Source organism: Diadema antillarum, unplaced genomic scaffold (assembly GCF_040938485.1).
Source record: "Diadema antillarum isolate AM-2024a unplaced genomic scaffold, OU_Dant_1.0 scf00000045, whole genome shotgun sequence".
Classification (NCBI taxonomy): domain Eukaryota; kingdom Metazoa; phylum Echinodermata; class Echinoidea; order Diadematoida; family Diadematidae; genus Diadema; species Diadema antillarum.
The window spans coordinates 1,009,502-1,035,184 of NW_027270934.1; the positions used below are offsets into that span (position 1 = coordinate 1,009,502).

Sequence of the window (25,683 nt, forward strand, 5' to 3'; positions counted from 1 at the left end):
CATACTTGAGCTGGAATGCTAGACAGGGGACTCTTTGGAAGTGACCAAAATTCCTCGATATATGAAATGAATTACAGCGTTAAACCAAATGCAGCCATAACCACGTAAGAGTGTACAACTAGTCTACAAAACAACAGCAAAAAGAATACCTCATGGAGAAAAAGTGTGACCAGTCCTCCGCAGGTAAAGTCGTCAGATCCAATTGCACTGATGACAATCCAATCCCTCAAACTATGCCTTTCTTACACAACTACTTTCACTTATAACAGCTAGGTTTTGTCTTGGGAAAGAAATATCCAATCCCTCAAACTGTACCTTTCTTACACAACTACTGTTGCCTCAAACAGATAGGATTTGTATTGGAAAAAATATATCTATCTAATTCCTTAAAGTGTACCTTTCTTACACAACTACTGTCACCTCAAACAGCTAGGTTTTTGTCTCGGAAAAAAAAAAAGTTTTTAACTTCCAGCTACAGCCGCTCAGCACTAACATAATATGCCATCCCTCAATCTGAGATGTATTACATCTCACCAGCATGCTGATCTGTGGTGAGAGAGACCGGTGTAATCCTGTTGTGTGAGTTTACCACCGTGAGATTTTGCATGACATTTTCAATGTATAAAAAAGAAGGGAGAGATACAAACTACCCAGTCCCGCATTGTAATGAATAACTAGTGAGCTCGACACCTCACAATATGATACATTTTCTCTTTCTCCTCCCGTCGGACGTCTTCGTTTTGCCCTTCTTGCCGTTCTGCTTTTGCGTCTCGAGCGCCTTCTGGTCGCGGATTTTCCTCATTAGGTCATAGAACACCTGCACAATTAGTAGCGAAACAGTAGAGAATGAGGGGAAAAAAATATAGCAGTGAGACATCGTATGGAGATAAAAATACTGAGCAGTCTTCTTGAAAGAAACTCTGACACAGTCAACTTCTGCTACAGCTGTATAACAAAGTCCTCAGGACCAGCAGTTTTTTCTCGTTATATCGAATATTTCTTTTATCATGGTTAATACTAAAACACTGATCGATTCAGTGCTTATTTTCGTTGATGCAGGGCAATTTGTCAGTCAGTTGCAATGAATATTTGTCATTGCAAAATAATGAAGTACACAAAGATATAAACACAGCAATTTTGGGATCTGCATTTTCACTTCGTTGCAAGGAGAGTTTTGTTATAAATGCAATCGTTATGATGGGAATGCACTGTATACAAAATAAGTAATCATGCTTGTCCCAAAGTCCGAAGTTTCTCTGTAATTTACTGTTATTGAAGCCCTGATATTACAATATTCACGCATAACAAAGGGATCTTGCTGGTCCCATGGAGAGTTCACATTACACTCAAATGAATAAAATGGCAACTTTGTTCATTGAGCAGTGTGAATTGTCCTTTGAATAGAATCACTGATCATCACCTCATCGTTCATTGATATTTATATTATATTGGATGATAATGAATGGGACACCATGGAATATTGCACGAGTTAGGACCAATATTGCATGAATCAAAGATAAGTGCACTACTGGAACTACAGAGCGCAATATTCTCTGGTATTTCATTAAATAAAGCCATCCAATACAATCATTATCATCTATAATAATGATCTACAGAAGGCAAAAACTGTAAAAGTAGGACAACTACAGTGTAGTTACTAGTATGTAAAGTAGACTTCACACACACAAAAAAAAAAGTAGACAAAAATATGAGTTCTTACTGCACTGCTAAAATGCATTATATAGATAACAATATTCCAAATTGCATGGTACATGCAACCTGAATGTTTGACCTTTTCGCACATCATTATGTTTTTACAGCACTCCTGGCCAAAACTCACTCCTCTCCATAAACGTCTTGGAACCAAACCCTACAGGGTGTTTGTCACTTGGCAACTATAGCAACATTGATGAGGCGAGAGAGAGGAAAAAATAATGCCCTGCTGATATCATTTCAGTGGGCTTTATTCAGACTTTCGTTTGGCTGACATTTTTAGATTGGGCACACTGTGCACGCAGGTTGTCTCCAAAGCCTTTGCCACGTGACACGCGCCTGCAGAAACTTTGACAATGAATCATAAACCGAGACTATTGCCTGGCTGATGCTGGCTGCCTACTCAACATTTTCTCTTGTTTGGCTAAAACATCTATGTATGGTAAACTCTTTCTGACACCATTGTCACCTGGAAGCTACAGGTATACTAACATTGACAAGTAGTGGAAAATATTGCCCCGCTCACATTACCCTGCTCATATCAACCTACCATATTCCACTTCTTCTGGTTGTAGTTGGGGTCTCTGTGAAGGGTATATTCCATGATGTAGCTCTTTTCAATACCTTTGTCATGTGGTAATGATGGTAACATTGGGTGCGTTCGAGCACTCTAAAGCGAACCAAAGGGAACTGAACTAAAGCACACCGTACTGAACTGTGCAAGATTTGGAGCGTTCGAGCGCTCTGTTGAGAAAGTGTACCTCATTACTTTTTAGAAGAGGCCACGCATTTTAAAGCAAGAGGATCATTCACCTGGTGCACTTAAATGACTTACAGCTGTCCCGAACAAAGAGAATGAACTCCCTTCATTACGACATATGTGCATGCTACATGCATTCTTCACAACCGTCATGCGAAATTTTGGCACGTTTTTGGAACACAACAGGAAGTGGTCCACTTTTGGCTCAGTTCAGCTTGGTATGGTACACTTTAGGAGTGTTCGGGCACTCCTCTGGCGCAGGCATGGTATGGTACAGTTCGTTTTGGGAGAGCGTGTGAAAGCACCCATTGATTAGGAATAAAAAATATAAATGAATGAATACATGAAAAATATTGCCCACCTTATATTGACCTACCTTATCGACATTTTCTCTGGTTTTGGCTGAGGTCTCAATGTAGGGTACACTCCACTTGGTGGCTCTCTCTGATGCTTCTTCCTCACTGACCTGCCGCCTGTCAGCCAAATCAGACTTGTTCCCCACCAGCACAAACGGGATCTGGTCCTCTGTTTTGTCATGCTTTACTCTCAGTATCTGCTCCCTGAGGGGGGTAGGACAGGGAGGAGAGAGCATACAGACAGAGTCCATGGGTTAAAGGCATTGTTTACCTCTGGGAGCAGTGACTTACAAAATGTTCCGAGTTATCACATTTGATGCATTATATATATGTGTCGGTCAGTTGTATCACAAAACATTCTACCATATAAAAATTCTGCACTAAAGCCTGAAACATTGTAAAAGAGATGTATCACTATTTTTCTATATAAACCATACAATGTAACTGTAGACGGTTTAGTCTAGAAACAATTCTATTACATCTTTTGTTCACATTTTGTGTATTCAACAATACTTAATATGGATTATAATGAATAAAATTGTTACAGTTGGTCGTTTCTATCCCTAACTCACATTTTAGAAGTGCCAAAGCTGAGCTTTCGTTTTATCTTCAAATGGTAAATAATGTCTTTAGATTTCAGCATCAATCCAGTTTGTACCACTAATGAAAATGATGTATTCTTAAAATATGATGCTGATCACTGCAATCACGATACAACGAATTGAATTGAAATGAATTTGATAGACACTAACGTATGAGATCAATCATGATAATCACAGTATTCACAAAGGTAATGACAGTAATGATAATATAATTACATTGTTCTTGTTGACTTCATAAGAAATGAATACAACAACATGTGTATAATGATATCAACACATTTCCTACGATACATTTTGCTTACCACGAAAACAATGTCTCAAGGTGCAAAGGAGGCTTTAAATGTCATAAGCTTTTTACATGATTTCACTAACACATTTATGTGACATATGTATTTACAATAACACCTTACGAGCTGCTGTTTCAAAAGCCATTGGGGACCGATATAGTGATTTATTCTGGAGGAAGTCAATAAACCGGGGAAAGCATTTATCATTCATAGCCAACTGCAGTCTTAAGATGATTTACTGTGGATGTTAGAAAAGCCTCTCATTTTAAGGGCTGCTTCCTTTCTACAATGGAAACTCCCTTGCCATCTTAAGGGGGAGCTCTTAACATTCATACACTGTTGATTAGGATGTCCTTCCTGTTTAGGTGAGCTCTGGCTAACACAAGTTTTGTCCCAGTGCCGAACCACTGGTGATATAATGTGTAACAGCTGGTACACGTCGGAGTACAAACATGAAATGTGTCTAACTATTACTGACTTGATACCTCACATGTCTTCCATCCATTTCCATGGGTAATATGCCATCGCAACTTGAGTTGTCTATTTTAATCAAAATTAATCTGCATTCTTGAAAGTCACAACTCATGTGACCGTGCATCACAAAACCAACAAGTCACACACCCTGATTTAACATGAGGACTCAAAATAGGTGAAATACACGTAGGTTAACCTAGTCAATTTTAAATTTTGTATGTTTTCTGAACGTGCAATTCTTCATGTGCAAAATTCTAAATTTGGGGATTGTAGGATGAATGGGGAACTGTGATTTTTTTTTTTCTTGCATTTCTTAGAACACTTTTTTTTTAAAGGAATAGTGTGATTTGGTATGATTTGAAGGCCCCTTTTTCATTTTCAAAAAACCCTAGCTGCACTTTCTTTACTTTCAAGTCTGATAACTGTCGAAGGGAGGCTGCTTCTGCTCTGAAAGTTAGTATTTGTCATGAATAGGATGTGCTAATGACGTATGCAAAATTTCAGCTTAATCTGATAATACCTTCATTGTGGTTGCTGCAGAGTTTTACATCCTGTTTTTTGCCCCATTCATGGCGCAGCATGCAGTTTGGTGAGATTAGGCACATGAGTAAACCTCAAACTTCAAAGCCTCTTTTCTCAGTGAACACTTTTTCAGAGTGTGTACTTCTTTCCCATTATTTAGACAAGTCCATTCGTGGCGAGTTATACATCATTTTAAAGCTTAGAGTCTGCTCTTTCAGAATCTGCCCTTAATTAAAAATCCATTTCTAATGACTTTTTGTTGTTTTTTTTGATGCAGGGTCACATATTGCCTCTTGTAGCAGAAATGCCATGTCTGTTTCTTTTTCTCTTGAATAAGGATGATACTTCAACCACATGTGAAATTGTCACACAAGTTTTAATTTGTGAAGTCTCACCCTTGGAATACGTATGGCTGATAGAAGGGGGCTGTTGTGTGTGTGTGTAAAAAAGAATTTTTAATTTGTCACATGATGCCTTATATGATAGAAGTAGACACATCTGTTGTTGGCAAAGCACTGAAGCATTGCTTTCTGTTACCCCCTCAAACCATCATACCGACTGACATGGGTGAAAAGACGTAACGACATGCTAAAATCTCATCCCCTCATAAAATGTGCCACATCATTGCGTTTTCGACCGCTTTATAGCCATCATACAGGCAAAGCAAGAGCCTGACAAACCGCTAAGGACACCCAATGGTCCGCTGCAATTGAAAGTAACCTCACATTAAAGCCTGATGACAAGCTAGCCTCATTTACAGTCTCAAACATCTTATGGACATGTTTGACTATAGTACCACTGGGCAATAAAGAGAATACAGCCATCTTTGGATACTACACTCTTTCAAAGATTAATGAATACAGAATGCATGCATTATTTTCATAAATTGATTTTGAAATAATGTATTCTTAAAGTAAATGTATTGCCCCTCCCCTTCCATAAAAAGCACAAATGTATTAATTGGCATGATGAGCTTCTGATTTTCATATTAAAAATATTTACTTGCCCAACTGGGCAAGTCACTTATTTTCAGTTGCCTGACATGCAATTTTAATTGCCCATAGACAAGGTGCTAATGTCAAGCCCTGCTGCATCCTTCTCTGCATTAATAGCTATTTCAACCTACAAATGTACCAATGCCAATTTCACTGAGGCATTGCAAAAAAGTGCTAAGATTTCTGAAAGAGAGCCCTGCTGCAATAATGTGAATACAGGACACTGAGTGACATTGTGCAGATACAGTCAGAAATCTGTTATCCAGCCATGTTGGTTCCAGTGCCCGTCCGAACAAGCAATTTGGCCAGATATGGGAGGAAAAACTGCTAACCCAGTGGAAGCTATGTAGGTAGTGTACACCGCAACAGTAGTGTAATCTACTGTATGCTAGCCTACTTTAAATTGTAGTCATGAAGTTCAAACATTCTACTGTACAATTCATTTCCAACCTGTTTCTGTAGGGAATATCATAAGTAAATTGCATGGGTTTTGTAAGAGTTTCAACTGCGTTATAAATCACTTTTTTTTTTGTCTTTACTGCTTGGAGGCATCGGGTTAATAAAGAAGTCGGCACAAAATGGCCGGATAATCAAGGTCGGACTGTAGTGGGATGAGGAATACCAACCTGAATTCATTTGTAGTGGCAAAGGACTCCTGCTCTGTTATACTGAAGACACACAAGAAGCCCTCCCCCGACCTGAAGTAATTATCTCTTATTGCAGCGTAGTCCTCCTGCCCCGCCGTATCCAGAATGTCGATCTGTACCTCCTCTCCGTCAACAGTGACTTTCTTCCGGTAGCTGTCTGCCTTGGTCGGCTCGTAGTCTTCCACAAACTGACGAGGAAGATGAGAACAAAAAGATGAATTTGAGATTAATGTCAACTCTCAAGAGAATGAAGAGAAATATCAATATCGGACTCCAGGATGGCTCCATTCAAACTCTCGATTGTCTTGATCTTCTGTAAACGTCAATATTTTCATGTGATTAATTTTTTTGAGCCACTGAGCGGCTCAAAAACATATTCGCGGGTACCTGAATTCGCGCTGCTAAATTGTCAACCCATTCAAAATGTGCAGAGAAATTTGTGTAGTTCTATATTTTCATGTGTTTTAGAAATCGCGCTACCCAGAAGTAGCGCGAAATACGAGAAAATTTATGTATTACTACCCAAAAAATTTCTGCGTTTACAGTATGCAGCAGGATTATACCGTGGACTCATCATTCAGAAAAAAAAGAAAAATCATCAGCATGAGACATCCTTATGGAATTTGAAGAGTTGTATGTCATATAAACTTTGACAAGTGATTCATCATGGAGAAAAGAGATTTTTTTAAAAATGAAGATCAAAATGAAAGTTTGAGTTTAGAATACTGCACAAGAATCTACTCTTTATCAAACTCAGATGTTTCACTTGGAATTGCCTTCCTAGATTTCAAAAAGAGAGAAGAGAATACAAAGTTGATTTTGATTTCACATTCATGATATTTGACATTAAAATTTGCTCTTTTTTTTAATTTACAAAAACAAACAAAGGCATTCCGATGAGCATTATACATTGTACACTAGAACCTTCACAACTGTACAGTGAGAAATATAAGAAAAAAAAAAGATTAGGCAGCATAACTAAGCTATCGATCTGTCTGGTCATTCTGCAACACAATATGTGTAATCATTATTGGCATGGCAACGGCATACTAGTATTAAAGATGTTGGCAAGTACTGTTACACGATACAGAGCAATAAGCTAGTTTGGAGTTACAGTGTGTAGCTCATGTGCACATATGTACAAATGACCTTTCTTTTTTCTCAGTTGGTGAGGCCCTTCACTTTATTACAAATCGACATAATACATAGGCTTGCCTGACATAATGTTTACATTCATAAACGATAAGGAAAATTTTACAATCACAGCAAGTAGACTGCAAAGTGACAGGGAGTGGTACCCTTTCCAATCATACAAATTATCATCCATTAACCCATAAACTGCCTTGGCCATCTCATTAGCAGTATGTCACTCGGAGTGATGGCCATGTAGATCTACATGGTATTAAAAAGACTTGCACAGTTATATGCATATTTTTACATTGCTTGCAATTCCGACCTTATTAAATATCAAAATGAAACACAAAAGTCTGAATCATATGCTCAAATTCTTTTTACTCTCCTTGTTTATTATCATCTTTCTTTTTTTTTATACAACTATTGTATGTCTCCAATAGCTGATTTGAGTAGATAATATTTGTCAGAAATTTCCAAACGCATATTGGAAAGATGTCAACCATGAGAGTGAACATGACAACAAATATTGCACCAGCTTGGAAGCAATCAGCACATAATGTATTACTGGGTTATCTCTAAGTCTTACGAATGGTGCAGACTGTGATCTTTAATGGGATGCAGGTGTCCACAATCTCACATGCTGGAGAAAAAAAAAGGGCATCATTTCAGCGGTCTGAGTTCAGACATATATCTTTACAAATAAAGCCCCCAAATCTAGATGCTGCAAAAATGCAAGCGCACGCTCGCAGACCAAAATGTCTCCCATTCTCTCTCATTCACAAATTGCACGCCCTTCCTCATATCCAGCCAAGAATGTTCCAGTCACGATTTTGACGAGCCGAGCTGAAGCAGCGTGGTGGGAGATGCGCCACAAATTACTCCCCGTCCTTCGAAGACTGTGCGCAGATGTCTCAGCAGTATCAGCACACACCTGCAAAGTGCATTTAATGTTCTCAGCGCTCCAGTCCTGTGAAAATTGCAGCATCTTTAGCTACTGGTATGTGTGCGATGTACTCTGCCAAATCACTCAGGACAGATGAGCAACTGATAGCTGAGACCACTGATGCACTCTCAGCCCTGGAAATTGGTAAAGAGACCAGGATTGCAGTACATGTACAAAGATTGAAGAACTTTCTCATCGGGGAGAATTTACCGACTCCTGGAAGTTCTCCCTATTTTCCATCAAATTGTGTCTTTGGGTGGCATCTGGTTTCAGAATTACAGCCATACAGGAGCCAGATTTCAGCTCACAATGAAACAATGTCGACAATTCAAAATCTTGAGAACTATAAAAGCATCTTCAGAGTCAAGCCTCATCGTACCTTCATATTTTTCTCTTACATCATCATGCTTGCAGCATTGCCTACCGGTAGTCTTTGCTCATTAGCAGACAGCACTCTCTATCATATTCCATGAAACCATCATCACAATGATTTGCAATATCGAGCACTTCATTTCTGAAATAAAACGCCATAAAACATACATACTGCACTCTTACTAACAGCTTATAAATTAAAACTACTGGTACTTGAAGACTATTTTGACTGCATGTAATAAGTTTCCCAGTTGCAGTACTTACAATACAATGTCACTGCTGTGAAGTCAAATATGTGAAAGAGTGTTATATCAACAAAATGTTGTTGTGTTATCTATCAGCTTAAATCAACCATGTACTGAACACTCATTTAATGCCCAATCATGGGCTGAGAAAGGGTGTTTTCAATGAGCAAGAGCAGCATTTCAACAACAACAAAAAAGCCAATCTTGATATTTGCTTCAAACAATTAATACAAGGAAAAATGATTCACTCTTGCTCAGCTTATGCTGACTACCAGAAGATGTTTGAATTATGTGATAATTCTTTAAATCAATGCACATTCTGCATTACCTCCAACAATACGGATACTATTTTGAAAAAGCAAAATAGGAATTGATACGCTATATCACAATGACATTTATCAGACGTTTGTGCAAATTGAAATTTTCATGATGTAGGGCAAATTTATAGATTCCCCCCCCCCCATAGCATTAAAAGTGACGCTAGCATCAGTATCAGTAGAAATCTTGAGGCTTGTGACAATGTAAATTGTGTCATATGAGAAAAAAAACCAGTTTCTAATGTTATGGATGTTTGCCATCTGGTATTCACAAACAATGCAGTTTATGTGGATGAGACACTGTTGTCATCCCCTCTTGAAAGTTCAACACTTTAAAAAATTGAAATATTGGCCAACAAAGTGATTAAACAATTGCATATATAGAAGTGGACAAAGAAGACTACAGATTTAACAGTGCAGATTATGTTTTAAACTGTTGTCACAACACTATACTAGCTCCTATAAGGTATGTATAAAACAAGGGGGGGGGGGACAGTTTGAATTGCACTAGACTAAAGCAGGTTAATCAATTGACTGTTCAAGAACTGATGACTACCAAAAACAGCAAAGCCCCCAAATTTCATATGTACATTTCCTATCTTTATGTGATCTCTATCAAATTTCCACTGTTGAGCTTAGAAAATTGAATTCTTTCTTTTCAGACTAGCTTTAGACTGGTCCAAAATTTCCCAATGCAATGACATAATAGAGCTCTGACATACACGATCCGGATCTGTTTGGCCCCAGTGTTGGATCTAGACCAACTATCGGTATTGAGTCACCGCTCTGGAGAAAGCCCTGCCCTGGCTCAGCAAGAGAACTGTCAATGGCTGGATGCCATGCTTTGCTTTACAGCAGATTGACTTAAAGGAAACCAAAACCCAAAGGCCCGAATTCACAAAGGTGGTACAATTGAAATCATGGTTTCAATAAAACCACCTTCGTGAATTCGGGCCACTGAGAAATATGGATTGAGTGAAAGCAGCGATGTCAATATCAAGTTGATGGAATGTGTAATTTTCAAATGAATTTTTGTGGAATTCCCTTTACATTTTCTTTATAATGCTGTCCACACATGACGTCATAACCTCTAGTAATCTCCTCATCCAGCAGTTCCAACACCAAAACTTTAAAAATTCGTAACATTTGCAACGATTGTCCGATTTTCCTCAAACTTTCACTGATGTGTTCTACTAATGTTGCTGCTTTGACTCAATCCAGAATTTCTCTTTGGGTTTTGGTTTCCTTTGATACTGGTTACCAAAGGCATGTTTCACTGTACATGTTTTCTCTTTAATACAGCCACAGCACAATAAGCTAGAGAGACATGTGAGGCATATTTGCACAGCCAACTAAATGTCACACCTTCAAAAATTGTGACATTTCAGAGGAAATTGCCATGAAACAGCACACCGACAGTCATATGAAACATCACCAGAAAAACTGAATACAATAATTCCACTTTTGTGCGAAGTTGGATGCGACGTTCCACAATGCAAAAAAATCATTGCACAAAAAAACAACAGAAAAGAAAAATCGAGATCATGTCAGGCGACTTCCATTGTATATTAGATTTCTTTCCCTGCGCCACAAGCAAAACATGCAGTTAGCCACCCAGCCTATTATTAAAACACTGCAGCAGTGTTAAATGTGCTTTAAAGGCTGTACAGTATTGGTTGAAGTGGGGATTCATGTTTTTTACATTCCTAAGTGAGATAATGAGAAACTTCTTATGAAATATGAAAGGGCATGTAATTTTAAGAAGGATTCAACATTTATTTGATGAAAATTGGTTTTCAAATGGCTGAGATATCCAAAAAAGTGATGGTAATAAAAGTCTACAGGCCACAACTTTATTAGGAGCTCTTTGTTTCACATTGTTTTTGGATATCTCTGCCACTTCAAAACCGATTTTCATCAAATAAACTTTTGATACCCCTTAGAATTGCATGCTCCTTGACTGGACATCTCATAGAGTAGTTTCTGAATATGTCGCAAAACGTTAAAAGCTAAATCCTCACCTCGACTAGGACTGTACACACCCTTTAATATATACACATTGCCGAGCAAATGCCACATACCAATTATGGTGGCATTAACTAAAATATAATGTTTGGAACTTTGCAATTTTGAATTACAGTGCGAACAAAAACATTACACATCAGCAAATTGCGTAAATAACAGCCACTATCTCTCATAAATTCTATAATATTAAAGGGGAAGGCTAGTAACTGATCAGTGGGAATCAGTGGAAATGCTGGGAGATGATTGTTCCAATCCTTATGGGATTCATTCAAGAGTTCATTGTATATCTGTTGTTGTGTGAAAATGATTTGCTTCAGAACGGTCTCATATTCAAGTAATGTGCAGATTAATGCTCCGTCACTGACCAGGGACGCTAACCTGGAAGCATTAAACTGCACATTACTTGAATATGAGACCATTCTGAAGCAAATCATTTTCACACAACAATAGATATACAATGAACTCTTGAATGAATCCCATAAGGATTGGAACAATCATCTCCCAGCATTTCCACTGATTCCCACTGATCAGTTACTAGCCTTCCCCTTTAAAGCTTTCAATAAGGTACGGCCACACACATTAGATTTCGCCATTTCATATTGACCACTGATTCTGTTCAAAGTTCAGTATCTGACTATTCAGTTACAGTTTATTTTATCAAGTTTGATTAGATTCTACATTGTATTTCTTTGATTAGAGCAAAAAAAAAAAATTATGACAATTCCTGACCTTGACTGAATCGACCTTATATTCGAAGGAAGGATATTTTCTATGTGGATAATTAATGTGAAAGGTTTATGTTCTATTGTAAAGTTCCATTGTATGTTTTTTATTTGCTGCTTTGACCTTGACAGTGATATTTGAAGTCATGACACTTTATAAGGAATCTACACTGGTCATTTTGCATGGTCACACATAAAATGTTGCAGGTTTTAATGGACTGATGCAAAGGCCATAAAGGGGAACATTACAATTTATATGTTTTCCTAGTACCACTAAAATTCAATGATGGAGGAATTGATAAGATAAACAAAATAAAACAAAAGGACAACAGTGAAATAAAATTTAGCTACTGTAAAACACAATATTTTCGCGGCATGAAATTTTCGCACATTGGAGCCAACGGTCTTTTCTGCGGCACAAAATTTTCGCGAGTTGCCTCTAACATTCAATGCATATAGTGTAGACAAGAACTTTAATGTGCATTTTAATTTCTCTAATTTTGGCTCTCGTGAAATTCGCGAAATTAAAATGCACGTGAACATTCCTCGTTTTACAGTATTATTTTTGTTGCAAACGCCTAGAAGTGAGACTAGTCTGATCTGTTGAGGGCTAGTCTGCAGGATACCAGGGTTGCTACAGGAGATGGCTTTTTTTCCCTCCCTCTACAAGATAGGATGACTCGCATGGAATGCGAGAGGCTTGAAATCCTTACAGAAAGGGATTCCCGAAGATCAGCCAGGAATGCAGCCATTCAAATTGTTTGCCTCCATTCTGTCACTGGATGTCTCCCGGATTGCACCCCTCTTTTCCCCCCATGTTTGCACTCCACTGTCAAATTCTACCAGAGCTAGCTGCCTAAAAACCCCACGGACCAAACCAGTCGGGAGGCAAAGGACAGATGGGTGCTGGGATGACGGGGAGATGAGTGTGACAAAGGACGACCCAAATCAACGATGACTGGCGTCCATCGGGGATACGGCCATGCCTCGGGGGCCCTCAATTCAAAGCAGATCAAGTGCAATTTTATGTGCAATGCGCGAACCACAGCAGTCAAAATTGGGACAGTCAGTGACATCATGAACCTTTCACATTCATGCTGTCTCGGAATCACTTTAGAAAACTCTAGAGAACTCAACTGCCTGCATACTTTTCACGCAAAGGGTAAAACACTTTTATTATTCAAACAGAAGCAGGAGAATGAAGGAGAGGTATCTTAGAGATAGTCAAGACCCACAATGGAGCAGGAAGATTATGGTTGTTATGACTGCTACAATGCCTCCAAATCCTCTAACATGGCTTCCTTAAATATCCACTTTGCATCTTACATCTCCACTCTCTTAAAGATATATTTTTTCATAACTGATTATGAAAAAAAAATGGCAGTCACTTCATTCAGTTCATTTATTTCATTCTCTACAAAAATGTAATTGCAATAAAACATTTGCAATTACAACAAAACATTCAAATGCATTAAGACAGTCCTCCTGATATAAATATGGCATCAACTTCCTAAAACTTAGTAAGCATTAACATGATTACTGAAATAATTGGGAATTGGGGTACACTCTATCACCTGAGGAAGTCCATATGAGTGGACGAAAGCTCCCCAGCAAAATTACTAAAGGTTGGTAGAAGCCTTCACCTCCTACTGTATGATCATCTCCACCTGATGAAAAGTTTTTTGTATCATTACTGTTAGATCCTTACAAACTTTATTGGTCATTCAGTCCTTTCCTATTTCTACATCTTAAATTAGTAAAATATCATTAAATTTCACCAAATTTTCAATAAGCATTAATCTTTATACATTTTATTTTCTATTTTTGCAAGATTACTTTTTTTCCCCAATTCTGTAAAATCATTTAGTCATTAAAAATTTCTTTTTGAATAAGTAGTTATATATAAACAAGTATCTACAACGAATGTGGTGTACGAATGTTCATGTATATAATAGTACAAAACATCAGTGATCTGCTTGATTATACTTATTATAAATCACAATATCAGAGTAAAGTTTAAAAAAAAAATGTTTAAATAATTCTAATCCACTGGTAAAGCGCATTTGAACATGTACGTTTATGGAAAATGTGCTATATAAATGAATTATTATTATCATTATTAATATCATTATCATAATTATAATTATTATTATTATTATTATCATTATCATTATTAATTTGAGGGCCAAAGTCCTTGTTGATGAAGTAGATGAGAGCAATATACAGCTGTTTCAAGTGATCACAGATGGGAACATCACTCAAATAAATAAAAAATGTATTTAATCCAGGGATACATATATATCAGAGCATCCAAAAAGGGACTTCATGATTGACCAAATATGCAAACATCTAAAATCATCACTTGATATTTATCTAGAAATAGGCCAAAACATGCTTACAACCTGTGCAACACTCTGCTTTGGCTATAAAGAAATTCATCTTATAATATGCACAAAGGGTACACTATATCAATTTGCGAAGGCAGAATTAGCGTTTTGAAACGCTCACGCAAAATGCTTTAAACAAGGGTATGTCCAACTGTAATAGTTTAGGCCCAATCTTTAAATACTTTAAATCTGATTGCAGCAAGCTATACAAAGTATGTGATTTTGCATTTCTGCTTCCCAAGTAGACATGATTTGAAAGAAAATTGCCAATCATAAATGCACCTTTATATGCTTTTTGAAGGGCATTTTCAAATGGCATTGATATCAAAATGAGTCAGGATGCAACTATGTTTTGTACCTGGTACTAATCAAGTTTCAAAATGCTGATTATGGTTAAAAAATAGACTTAATTGAAGCAAAACAAACATCCCTAGTAACATAAACCTCTCTAGTCTCAGTATCATCAGAGGTGAGCAAGTTTCCCACAACAGCTGAGGAAGAAGGTACACATAAGGTATTAGGTGTATGGAATGATATGAACTTTATTAACTATACTAAATAGCTTTACTGTATTAATGTTGTATGTGTTTACCATCTCACTGATTTTTGTGATCTATTTGAAATTTATCTCTGGAGCACTATTCTAGATTAAATCATTTATCCATAATACAAGCAAGCCACTGTTTACAGATTCCGATTCAAACCACCTCCAACATCATAGGCAAGTGTACTAGGTCTCACCAGGAGTATGCACATAAAGCCACACACACACACACACACACACACACACACACACACTGCTGGCGGTCATATCGCCCTCAGTCATGCCTTCGAACACACACACGAGTTCATTCATTCATTGGTACACACCCAAATATACAGCACAGTACTTGTAATGTACAGTAGACTCATACTGACCAGGGAGGTGAACACGTTGTCTCACCTCCCTGTACTGACCAGGTGTATGCAGCTGAAACATGGTACCTCGCGGCACATCCTGCCCTAATCATCCCTCTTATGCTAGTTTGTTTATGAGTACATTATAGTGTATAAAGATACAATAAATGGTAAAATTCACTGGAGGTACAGCTACATTGTACTCTGGATGAAATATCAATCATGTACACTGTTGGTATTGAAAACATGGTCATTGTAGCACAGACAAACCCTTTAATATGAGCCATCTATGACGCACAAAGCCATATATACCCACCCAACTGGTCATGATATGGTGCAGAAATTATGATCACAGTGATTAATACATGTTTGGCATGACAAACACTCAGACACACATACTATCATTATCAATCAGAATAATCATTATCACTTCTGTCTAATAGCTCTCATCTTTACCACATCCTAATATGGAATACCGGTAGTACAACTACAAATTGTATATCAATCACTAGTGACGGTATTCCTGCCAGTAATATTTAGGTGCCTACTACATTGTATTTTGATATAGGCCTGATTAATTTGCTATAACTGGAAAACCACTTGCTATTTATACACACACATATTGTACCAGCTGGTACTCAGCAAGGAGCTATATATGCTACATTACTGGTTGTAGCCAGTGGCTATTGGTCCTTTGCTAAGAGTGAGGAAGTTGTATGAGTTGACAGGTGTAGAAAGGTCATTGACCTCTTAAATTACTTTCAATAGGGTACTACAAGTATTACTGTTAATTACTAACATTCTATGCCTTCCATTCATGTTAGAAAGGTGCTCATCAAATGTATGAATAAATTCCATAAAATCAAATCAAAACATAACCATGTATAATCATACAGCTTCTATGAAATCAGACAATGTGCAAAGAAATTTCAATTACAGACGTCAACATCAGCGTACTGTAGTATTCCACCATAGTGGCCAATATAGATCTTGTGATAGACCTCTTGTACCCCACTTATATACTGTATAAGCCAAATATTTTACGAGGTTTTTATTTTTGTGAATTTTGTGATTCGGGTGCCATAAATGAATGAAAAAAACGCATGAAAATATTAAGTCTCATTCCGACATGAATGTGATATGCACGCACACATTGCTACGTTTAGTACAGACCCTGCACTCCAGAATCGTGAATTGAACAACTCGTGATATTGTTGTGAAGTCCTGACTCATGAAAAATTAGACTCCCAAAATATATGGCGTATGAAATCACAGGAAAAATGTGAAGCTTCCTAAAACTTTTTGAAAGCTCTTTCAGAAGGGCTTTCAGAAGTAATTCACAAATTTTACAAGCTATGCTTAAATTCATGTGAATTCCTCTTTTCCATATAGAGTTACAAAATAGGATTGTATTGCTTACTTGTTTATTTATCTAAACACCAAAGTTGATATCATTATAATATTTCATCCATGTTTTGTTGAAACTTATGTGATTCAAAGTTCCTTAAAATATCATATACTCATGTAAAGCGTTATGTATATTGCTTTGTATTACTTTATATGGAAATAAAATCATTTGAATTGAAAACCGATTGCTCGTCTGTTTACAATGCTAAGATTTCACTTCAGTAGAACGTGACTGGCTGTGTGTTTTTATGGTAACTGAGTTCCCCTCCAATAAACTGCACTTGCCTTCAATACCAGGTGCCACATTAAAAGTGGAAATGCTGAGCTTGAAAATCTTTATTGGCAGCAGTCGTTCATGTTGGCTGGTTTGTTTATGTTAGCGAGCGGCAATCTGCAGTGATGAACTTACGGGTTGGCAAAAGGTAGTTTCTCGAAACTTGGAGCTTTTGAATTACCAACCCCCAGTAGGTAATTTTTGAACCTGATCGGAATGGATTGGATCACCTTTGTCTTAAATATTCTGTCTGTTTAGTACTGGGCTACAGCTGTCAAAGGCTGCTCAAGGAGACTTCAGAAACCAACTTTTGCTTCCCTTATAGTTGTACATAAGTATGCAAATGGGGCATCAGATTTGAGTCATAAAGTCAATTGTTTTAAAATACATAGAGATCCTCATTTGCTTTGAACAAAAACAAACATACATACAATAACAAGTGACTCAACTTGCTCTCTCTCCATGCGGGTTTGTATGACCTTTGACCTCTACCTTTATAGATCTTTGATAATCTTGCAATGAAACATGACCAAAGTTGTTTTTCCCCTGATGTCAATCATCTGTAATTAGTAATAGTTAATACTGTAAGCATGGAAGACCCTGTAATGTGGAGATTTATGAGTGTCCCAATGGAATTACTCTTCATTCACTGTCTACCATGGTATGGCACATTCAAAAATCCAGAATACCACCACTCAGCAAATATCAACAAGGAAAAGTAGAAATTACGCGGTGCGTAATATATGTCCCCGCCGGAAGTAGCATTTTGTAACAAAATGTGCAATATAGGTAAAAAATCAAGGTCAAAGGTCAAAGAAGTCAAAGGTCAAAATTCTGTGTAGAAGTGTTGAAGCCCTCACCTAGTGCCATCACATAAAGCAAACGGAATCGAAATCGGGTTAGAAATGGCGAAGGAGTAGCATTTTGTAGCAAAATGTACAATACAGGCCAAAAAATCAAGGTCAAAGGTCAAAATTCTGTGTAGAAGTATTGAAGCCCTCACCTAGTGCCATCACATAAAGCAAACGGAATAGAAATCGGGTTAGAAATGGCGAAGGAGTAGCATTTTGTAGCAAAATGTACAATACAGGTCAAAAATCAAGGTCAAAGGTCAAAGAAGTCAAAGGTCAAAATTCTGTGCAGAAGTTTTGAAGCCCTCACCTAGTGCCATCACATAAAGCAAACGGAATCGAAATCGGGTTAGAAATGGCGAAGGAGTAGCATTTTGTAGCAAAATGTACAATATAGGTCAAAGGTCAAGGTCAAAGGTCACGACTGAAATTCTGTGTAAAAGTTTTAATGCTCCCATGTAGTGCTATCATATAAAGCAAACAGAATCAAAATTGGCTCATAAATGACAGAGAAGTAGCAAATTGAAGATTTTGATCACACACGGACGCACACACGGACGGACGCACACACGGACGGACACACGGACACACGGACGCTACGACGGACACACGGACGGACGGACACACGGACACACACACGTACGGAGCCCGTTTCATAGTCCCCTGCTCGAACTCGTTCGGCGGGGACAATAAGTGCATCAAAGCGTATATGTATGCTCATCGGTAACGGTCTATACCAGTCAAGATTTTTCGGCTGTGTGTGTACTTACACAGAGATCAGTAGCTGTAAACGATTTGTTACAGAGATTCTCTAAATGTGTCTTTAATAGCCAGGCCAGCCATCCAACTCTACAGTAATCCCAAACTACCAGATCTTTACTGACAGAATTTTATTTTGATGATAACATCACTGCCAAACACCTCGTGGATGATTTACTGCAATTTTGGTAATTATTACTAGAGTTCTCTGTTGCATAACTTATTTGTTTGATTTTGCAGAAGCTTTTACAAAACCCATTGATTTCAGTGTTCCATTGCATTTGCATGCAAAACATCTCCCCTGGGATGGATGTATTCTCAATGCCCCTGGCACCCTAAATGTTGCTAATCACATAAATACACTGTATAATACATGTATGTCCTTGGCATTGCATCAAAACACCCATTAATAGTCTGGAGGCTGATTAAATTGTACTTTAGCCGCAGTCAATCTGTTATCAAGGGAATTCGCCAAACTCTGCGGCAGCATGTGCAGTATGCTGGGACAAGTACCCTAAACGTTCTGCCCATGATGGTGCTGTGACTTAATAATGAGTATTGTGTTCACTACTCAAGACAAAAGTTCACTACTACATTCGTACGTCATCATGTCATTTCAGGAAGTTCCTGTCAGTAAAAATCACTGCCAGATGAAAGGTTGGGAAGGAATTGTAAACAGACAGAAAAAAGAACAATGTTTGACTTCATGCCATCAATATAAAACCTGGCTATAATCATTTTCAGCATACATAGTGGTACGTACAGTGTACTTCATCTCTGGCCTTGAGAAATGTAAGGGCATGGGGCAAATCTCACAAGGTAAATAAAAGTATGAAATGATTGGCCAAATTACCTAAATTTCATTAAATATGTAATAATCTTTACAAAAAGCACTGGATGCATAGACATGCATTTTATGGGGTCAAAACTAGATTTTAAGGAATTTATTAGTCAATATGTCTGTGACGACATATCACTTTGTCTATTTACTGTATACGCCAAAGACATTAATTTTTACTTCAATAAAACAGTGAAATTGGGGTGTGACCTGTACACCAGCACACCCAAATCACTGTCTTTCTAATACTGCAAATCACTTGCTTCATAGAGTACCAACACACATAATCAGATATATGGGACTATGCAATGTATCAATGAGCAACTCAACGAGTATCCACTGTTAAACGATGCTACATTCCATAATCAAACGTCTATTTTTTTTTTCTGTCAGCCACTAATCGATGTCGCCTATGTGTAAAATCTTGAGGAGACTTCGCGTATTAAATTACAAAGTCATAAACACATAGTGCAATACAGTGTATGAACGAGTAGGCCCTACATGTTTAAATTGTGTGTTCACAAAGCCATAGCAGTGACCGCAATATACCTGATCTGCATGCATTTACACGCTGTATGGCATGTCTGTGTTTTGTAATACCAGGTACATCGGCTCTCATGTATACAATTGTAGCAATAAAAATGATGAATTTTTGCTCAGAATAAAATTGTAAGGCCCCTTTTTTGCCTTTTGCTTTGTGATGCTGCTTATCTGTACAGTATGACGCTGTGGCCTTATTGCTAGTGCTAGTGAATACGATAGGATTATTAAAGATGATGTAGAAATTTGCAGTGTAACTGCAGGACTCAGCCAAAGGAGTAAGGTATGGAAGCTTCTGCAGTACATTGTAGCTGAGATAGTTGGTACTTCATCTTTCCTTCATCCCGAGAGCAGGATTAACAAGATGGATGTGAGAGTATGATGAAGGCATACTGTATCTTTAGTTTTACAGTACTTTTTAGGAAGAGCAGTGGTAGGATGAACAGGCTATGGGCTCTAGTACAGGGCAGTATCAGATACACATGTGATATTACACACTTGAGTTCTGCCTGGTAACATTGTAGACCAGATAGATAATTTACCCATATTACATGTAGGTGCATTCACACCTGAATTATCATGCAGTATTACATACCATGGTGATTTGTTACACTATATTTTGATTACCGTAAAGTTCCGTGTATAAGACGCACTATTTTTTCGTCAGAAAACATTGAAAATCGGGGGTGCGTCGTATACACGGGTACAGTCGAATCACGGAAAAAAATCTGTCATGTACACCCAATTTTATAAGGCCAACTTGGGGCCATGTATGCCCATCGACATTTGGAAGGTAAGCAATCACTAAAACTTACGGATAAATGAGCGATCTTTCAATCGGGACACACACAAAAGCTGCAAATACGAGATAAACTTACATGTACGATCGGCCTTGTGCAGTAACGATGTATCAATCTGGCCATAGACAACAGCTGTAACAGCACTGCTGTATGCTACTGATGTCAGTCTACCAAGCTACCAACAGCCAACCTAGTAGCTGGAATACGCGATGTACAGGTATCATTACTAAATTACCAATACCGTAAAACTTATCAATGTACTAGTATCAATATGGCCATAGACAAAAGCTGTAAAATACGGAGTAGGATCGACACTATGTCACCGTAAATATGAACGATGTGTGAAGCATGCATGCATATCCGTGTCGTTCATTTGCTCTTCATTTCACGAGGCCAGCTAGGATCATAGCTAGCTACACTGTAGCTAGCTAGCTAGCTAGCAAGCCTTTGGCAAAGGCAGAGACAGCTGCAGCAGAGAGGCTTTTGCAATGGACTCGCGTGCACACAGCGATCGGATCGTAACGCGCTTGCCCGTTGTGCGCTGTGTGTGCAAGTCCATTGCTCTCTGTGTGCGTGTGCTGAAATTATAGCGAGCTGCCTTTTGCAAAAGGCTAGCACTGTGCATACAAGCATGGTACAAGAGACACACATGTTACTGGTAATCCCTCCGGGCGAAACAACAGTGAGTGTAATTACCGTACGCACCATACGTCTCGCCGTATGATCCCTCTGCTACACTTGTTGATGTTTTTCTTATTTTTCGTAATGAACCTTCCAGTCTGACATGCGTCAATACGCGAGACACCCTCTGCCATGTATGACAGCAAAGATCGTACTGTACACTCAAGAGTACGATGTGCATGACACATGTACCATGATTGAAAGGCCAAACAATAGCAAGTGAGTACCGAGACAAGTCTCGCATTTTGCGTAAACGAAAAATAGAGCAAATACATGCTGCATTCTAGGGAAATTTTGAGCTGAAAAAATATGTATGACACGCGCAATATTTGCGTGGAATTTTTTTTTTTAAATTTTAGGTCCGAAAGTAGGGGTGCGTCTTATACACGGGTGCGTCTTATACACGGAACTTTACGGTAGTGAAATACTACGATAATAGAAGCCGCAGTAATTCACTTCCTTCCATTCTTATTCTCAAAATTATCATGTTATTTCTGGCCCGTAATGCTGCCCATCCTCCTATGCCACATCAATTAGGGACTTCATTTGACCGTTGCTCTAGTGATCAAATTTCAATTCTTGTTGGTCCATCTTGCATACCCTCTACTCCACCATATAGTTCAGCATGTCACAGTCATGTGCAAGTATATTGTACACGTACAATGTATACAATGTACACTACAGTACGTAATATACCTTCACATTTAATGCAAATACATGTTGCAAATAGCATTGGGAGAATACAGGAAGTGTGTGAGGTCACATGAAAAATGTACACCACTGTATGATCAATGGTGTTTCATGTACACACAATTCACACTCAAATCTCACATATTTTAAGTGTATTTCTTGCACAAATTTTAATTACCACCTAAATTATACTTCTTCGTAATGTACATTATGTATTTCATGGTGTTTTTGGCATTTACAGCGTACATTACAAATTAGTGCACAAAATGCTGCGGTACTTTACTGTAGTGTGAATGCACCTATAATGTTAGTGTTGATCCAGGAGGATAAGTGGGTACCTGGTAATAATACTAGTGATGCTAATATTGGTAGTGCTTTCAGAAAGACCAATTGATGCCCACACTGAAGAGGCTACCCTGGGGTAAATGAGTACACTGTTTCACATGCATATCAAGTGTACTCTTCTTTTAATTGAGAATTTACTGGTATGCCTGATGTCATGTTAGTGAAGCTATCAGACATTATCTACAATCCTTGTATGTACTGAATACGCCACGATATTTCGCAAGTCTAAATTTTCGCGAAATCGGGACTTCCCAACAATTTCGCGTGTGGTTAAATTCACGATCGTGGAGTCCTGTACTGAATGAAGAAGTGTACAGGCGTACGTCACATTCACATCGGGATCAGAGTCAATATTTTCATGTGTCTTTAATTTCGCAAATAGCACCTGACTCGCGAAATTTGCAAAAATAAAAACCTCGCAAAATATTCGGCGTACACAGTATTTAACAAGTTGTCAATATGGAACATGTTTCTATCAGACATACATGTGTACCGATTTAAAATTGCATACAGTATCTGTATGCAGCAACAGAAGGCATCTGGTAGACAAGAACCCATTTTGTATTATGCACACTGACATTTTCATGGATAAAAAATCTCATTATTTCCGGGGGCAAGGTACTAGTATGAAATTTCATTAGTTTTGGGAAATGAAGTTAGTTGCACTTTTAAACCACTGTGTTGATACCGAAGCTATTCTGAAACATTCCAACATGTTAAAAGGTTGAGTTAGAATCTTTAAAGGACAAGTTCACCTTCATAGACATGTGGGTTGAGTGAATGCAGCAATATTTAATAGTAGAACACATCAGTGAGAGTTTGAGGAAAATCTGATAATCCATTCAAAAGTTATGACTCTTTAAAGTTTCTGCTCAATCATGGCTGGATGAGAAGACTAATATAGCATGTGATGTCCATGAGTACAACGGTATAAAGAAAGTATAAAGAAAATTCACCTTATTTTCACTTTTCTCGCATAACAAAAGAACACTCGACTTCTCTCTTTCAGAAGGCAAGGGGAATAATATTATCCTTAACATACATCAGTAATAAGTCCAAGAAATGTGCACTTTATTCAAAAAGCAAAATTTTGTGAAATTCTCTTTTTATTTTCATTATATCGTTGTATGCATGTGACATCACATACTGTAGTAGTCTTCTCATCCAGCAGTTATTGCGCAGATACTTAAAAAATTCATAACTTTTGAACGGATTGTCAGATTTTCCTCAAACTTTCACTGATGTGTTCTACTAATATTGTTGCATTCACTCAATCCACACGTACATGAAGGTGAACTTGTCCTTTAAATACGAGTGAACTCATGGATTGGTCTGCTCTGCAAAGATGTGTTATCTACGTTGTATAAAGATTATACGATGATGGCACTATTCCCTAAAACCCCTTTCACGCTCATCACTAAGGGAATCACCCACGAGGTTCACAGGGAATCACCTATGGACATCCAGTAAAAATTCATTTCAAACTGGTGAGTAACAAATCAGATCCCAGTTGAATTTCTCTCATCTGCACTTCTGCGGTAGAATAGTACGGCTCATGCACGAAACACCCCACAAGAAGTTGTTGCCATACTGGCCTTTGCTTTTTATGTGAGAGTTCAACTGCGATGCCTTTCATGATACAGTGTCATCCAGGAGTTCAACTGCAATGCCTTTCACACTAAATGGCAATTTCAAGTATGTATAGATAATAAATAATAATAATTGATATGATTTATATAGCGCCAAATCCACTCTGCAGAGTGCTCTAGGCGCGGAAGGAAGAGAAAGTGACGAAGTAAAAGACATACAAATATCAAGTACATGTAATGAGTAATCAAATTGAGGCTTTAAACAAGTGAGTTTTTAGACTGCTTTTAAAGGAGTCTGATGAAGAACAAATATAATGCAGCTCATGATGGAAATTATCACAGTGCAATGTCCATCCATACTGATGTTCACTTTGACAGAGAACGGTGTGTAGCCATAGAAACAGACAACACAAAATAAGGAAGTTAAGACATTTCAGAAAGTTCTGCATAGTTTTTAGTGATATCCATTGCAAATCGTGTGCTCAAATTAGATGTGGCAACGATGTCATTGCCTCACAATCGGTGGTGACAATATCATTTTCATATTTTCATGAGTCAGTTTCGCATACTTCTGTTACACTCATTATGATAATAGCCACAAACACTCAAGTATCTTATTTTAACAATAACACACGAAAGTGAAAGCTAGTCAAAAATACACTGAACATTCCTCACAAAGTGTCCATGAAGCCTTTGAAACAACAAAGTGGTACAAATTGTATATCAAGTGTTTGCATTCTTGGTCTGTGAACATCTGATTTCCTATGCAAATAAAGCCATACACTTGTACGGTATATCAAATGCACTGTATACAAATGTACCCTTCAGTAAAAAAGTACAATCAAGTACACTGCATTCCTGGTAAATACGCATAAAAACCTTGTCACTTGATTTTCATTCGACAGCTAATTTTCAACCTAAAAATTTGCTTCCTTGTTTGATTTTGATTTGTTTATAAGGCAATGGTAACTTATTTTCCTTAATTGTTATCATCCTTTCAAGTTATGCCTTAGATTGTGGTATTTTGTTTTCTAAATGTATTTCACTGCTGTTTTGCAGTACATTTGGCAGTGCACACGAAAGGCAGCTAGAGGCTTGCAAATGGCTACAACAATGTACCAACCTATTAAGAGATCAACAAACACGTCACAACACCGTTTACTGAAAAAAAAAAAAAAAAATTGAAGCCTAATTTATTTGAGAATAAGTGTTTGTAAATTTATGGAAAACTGCATATCAACAAAGTCTGTTTAATCAAGTTCAAAGAGAATCATATTTTCAATTTGAAAAAAAAACCAACATTTTTCTGTTTCCGTTGAAGAAATGCCAGAATCACAAATATAATTGAATTATTTTAAATCTAAATTTAAATCAAATTTATTGATATGTTATGTCATCTATATTCCAGTGACGGCATCCACATCCAGTGATTTGCTTTCTACGTTCAAAGTGTACATGTTGAATGACTGAAAGCATCATCCATTTGATGTTATTCTCAGTGTGAACAGTCA

At 37.7% G+C, this 25,683-nt stretch overlaps 1 protein-coding gene across 1 annotated transcript in view; it reads right to left on the reverse strand.

Moving 5' to 3' along the window:
- Positions 1-557: 557 nt before the first annotated feature.
- The window catches only part of LOC139714433 (ras-related protein Ral-A-like), a 52,817-nt gene continuing 27,691 nt past the window's right edge, over positions 558-25,683 (reverse strand). Inside the window, exons 3-5 of the mRNA XM_071626142.1 lie at positions 6,336-6,544; positions 2,850-3,033; positions 558-817 (exon numbers count right to left, since the gene is read on the reverse strand). Coding sequence (XP_071482243.1) covers positions 692-817; positions 2,850-3,033; positions 6,336-6,544 — 519 coding nt within the window. The 3' untranslated portion in view covers positions 558-691. The remainder of the gene's footprint in view (positions 818-2,849; positions 3,034-6,335; positions 6,545-25,683) is intronic.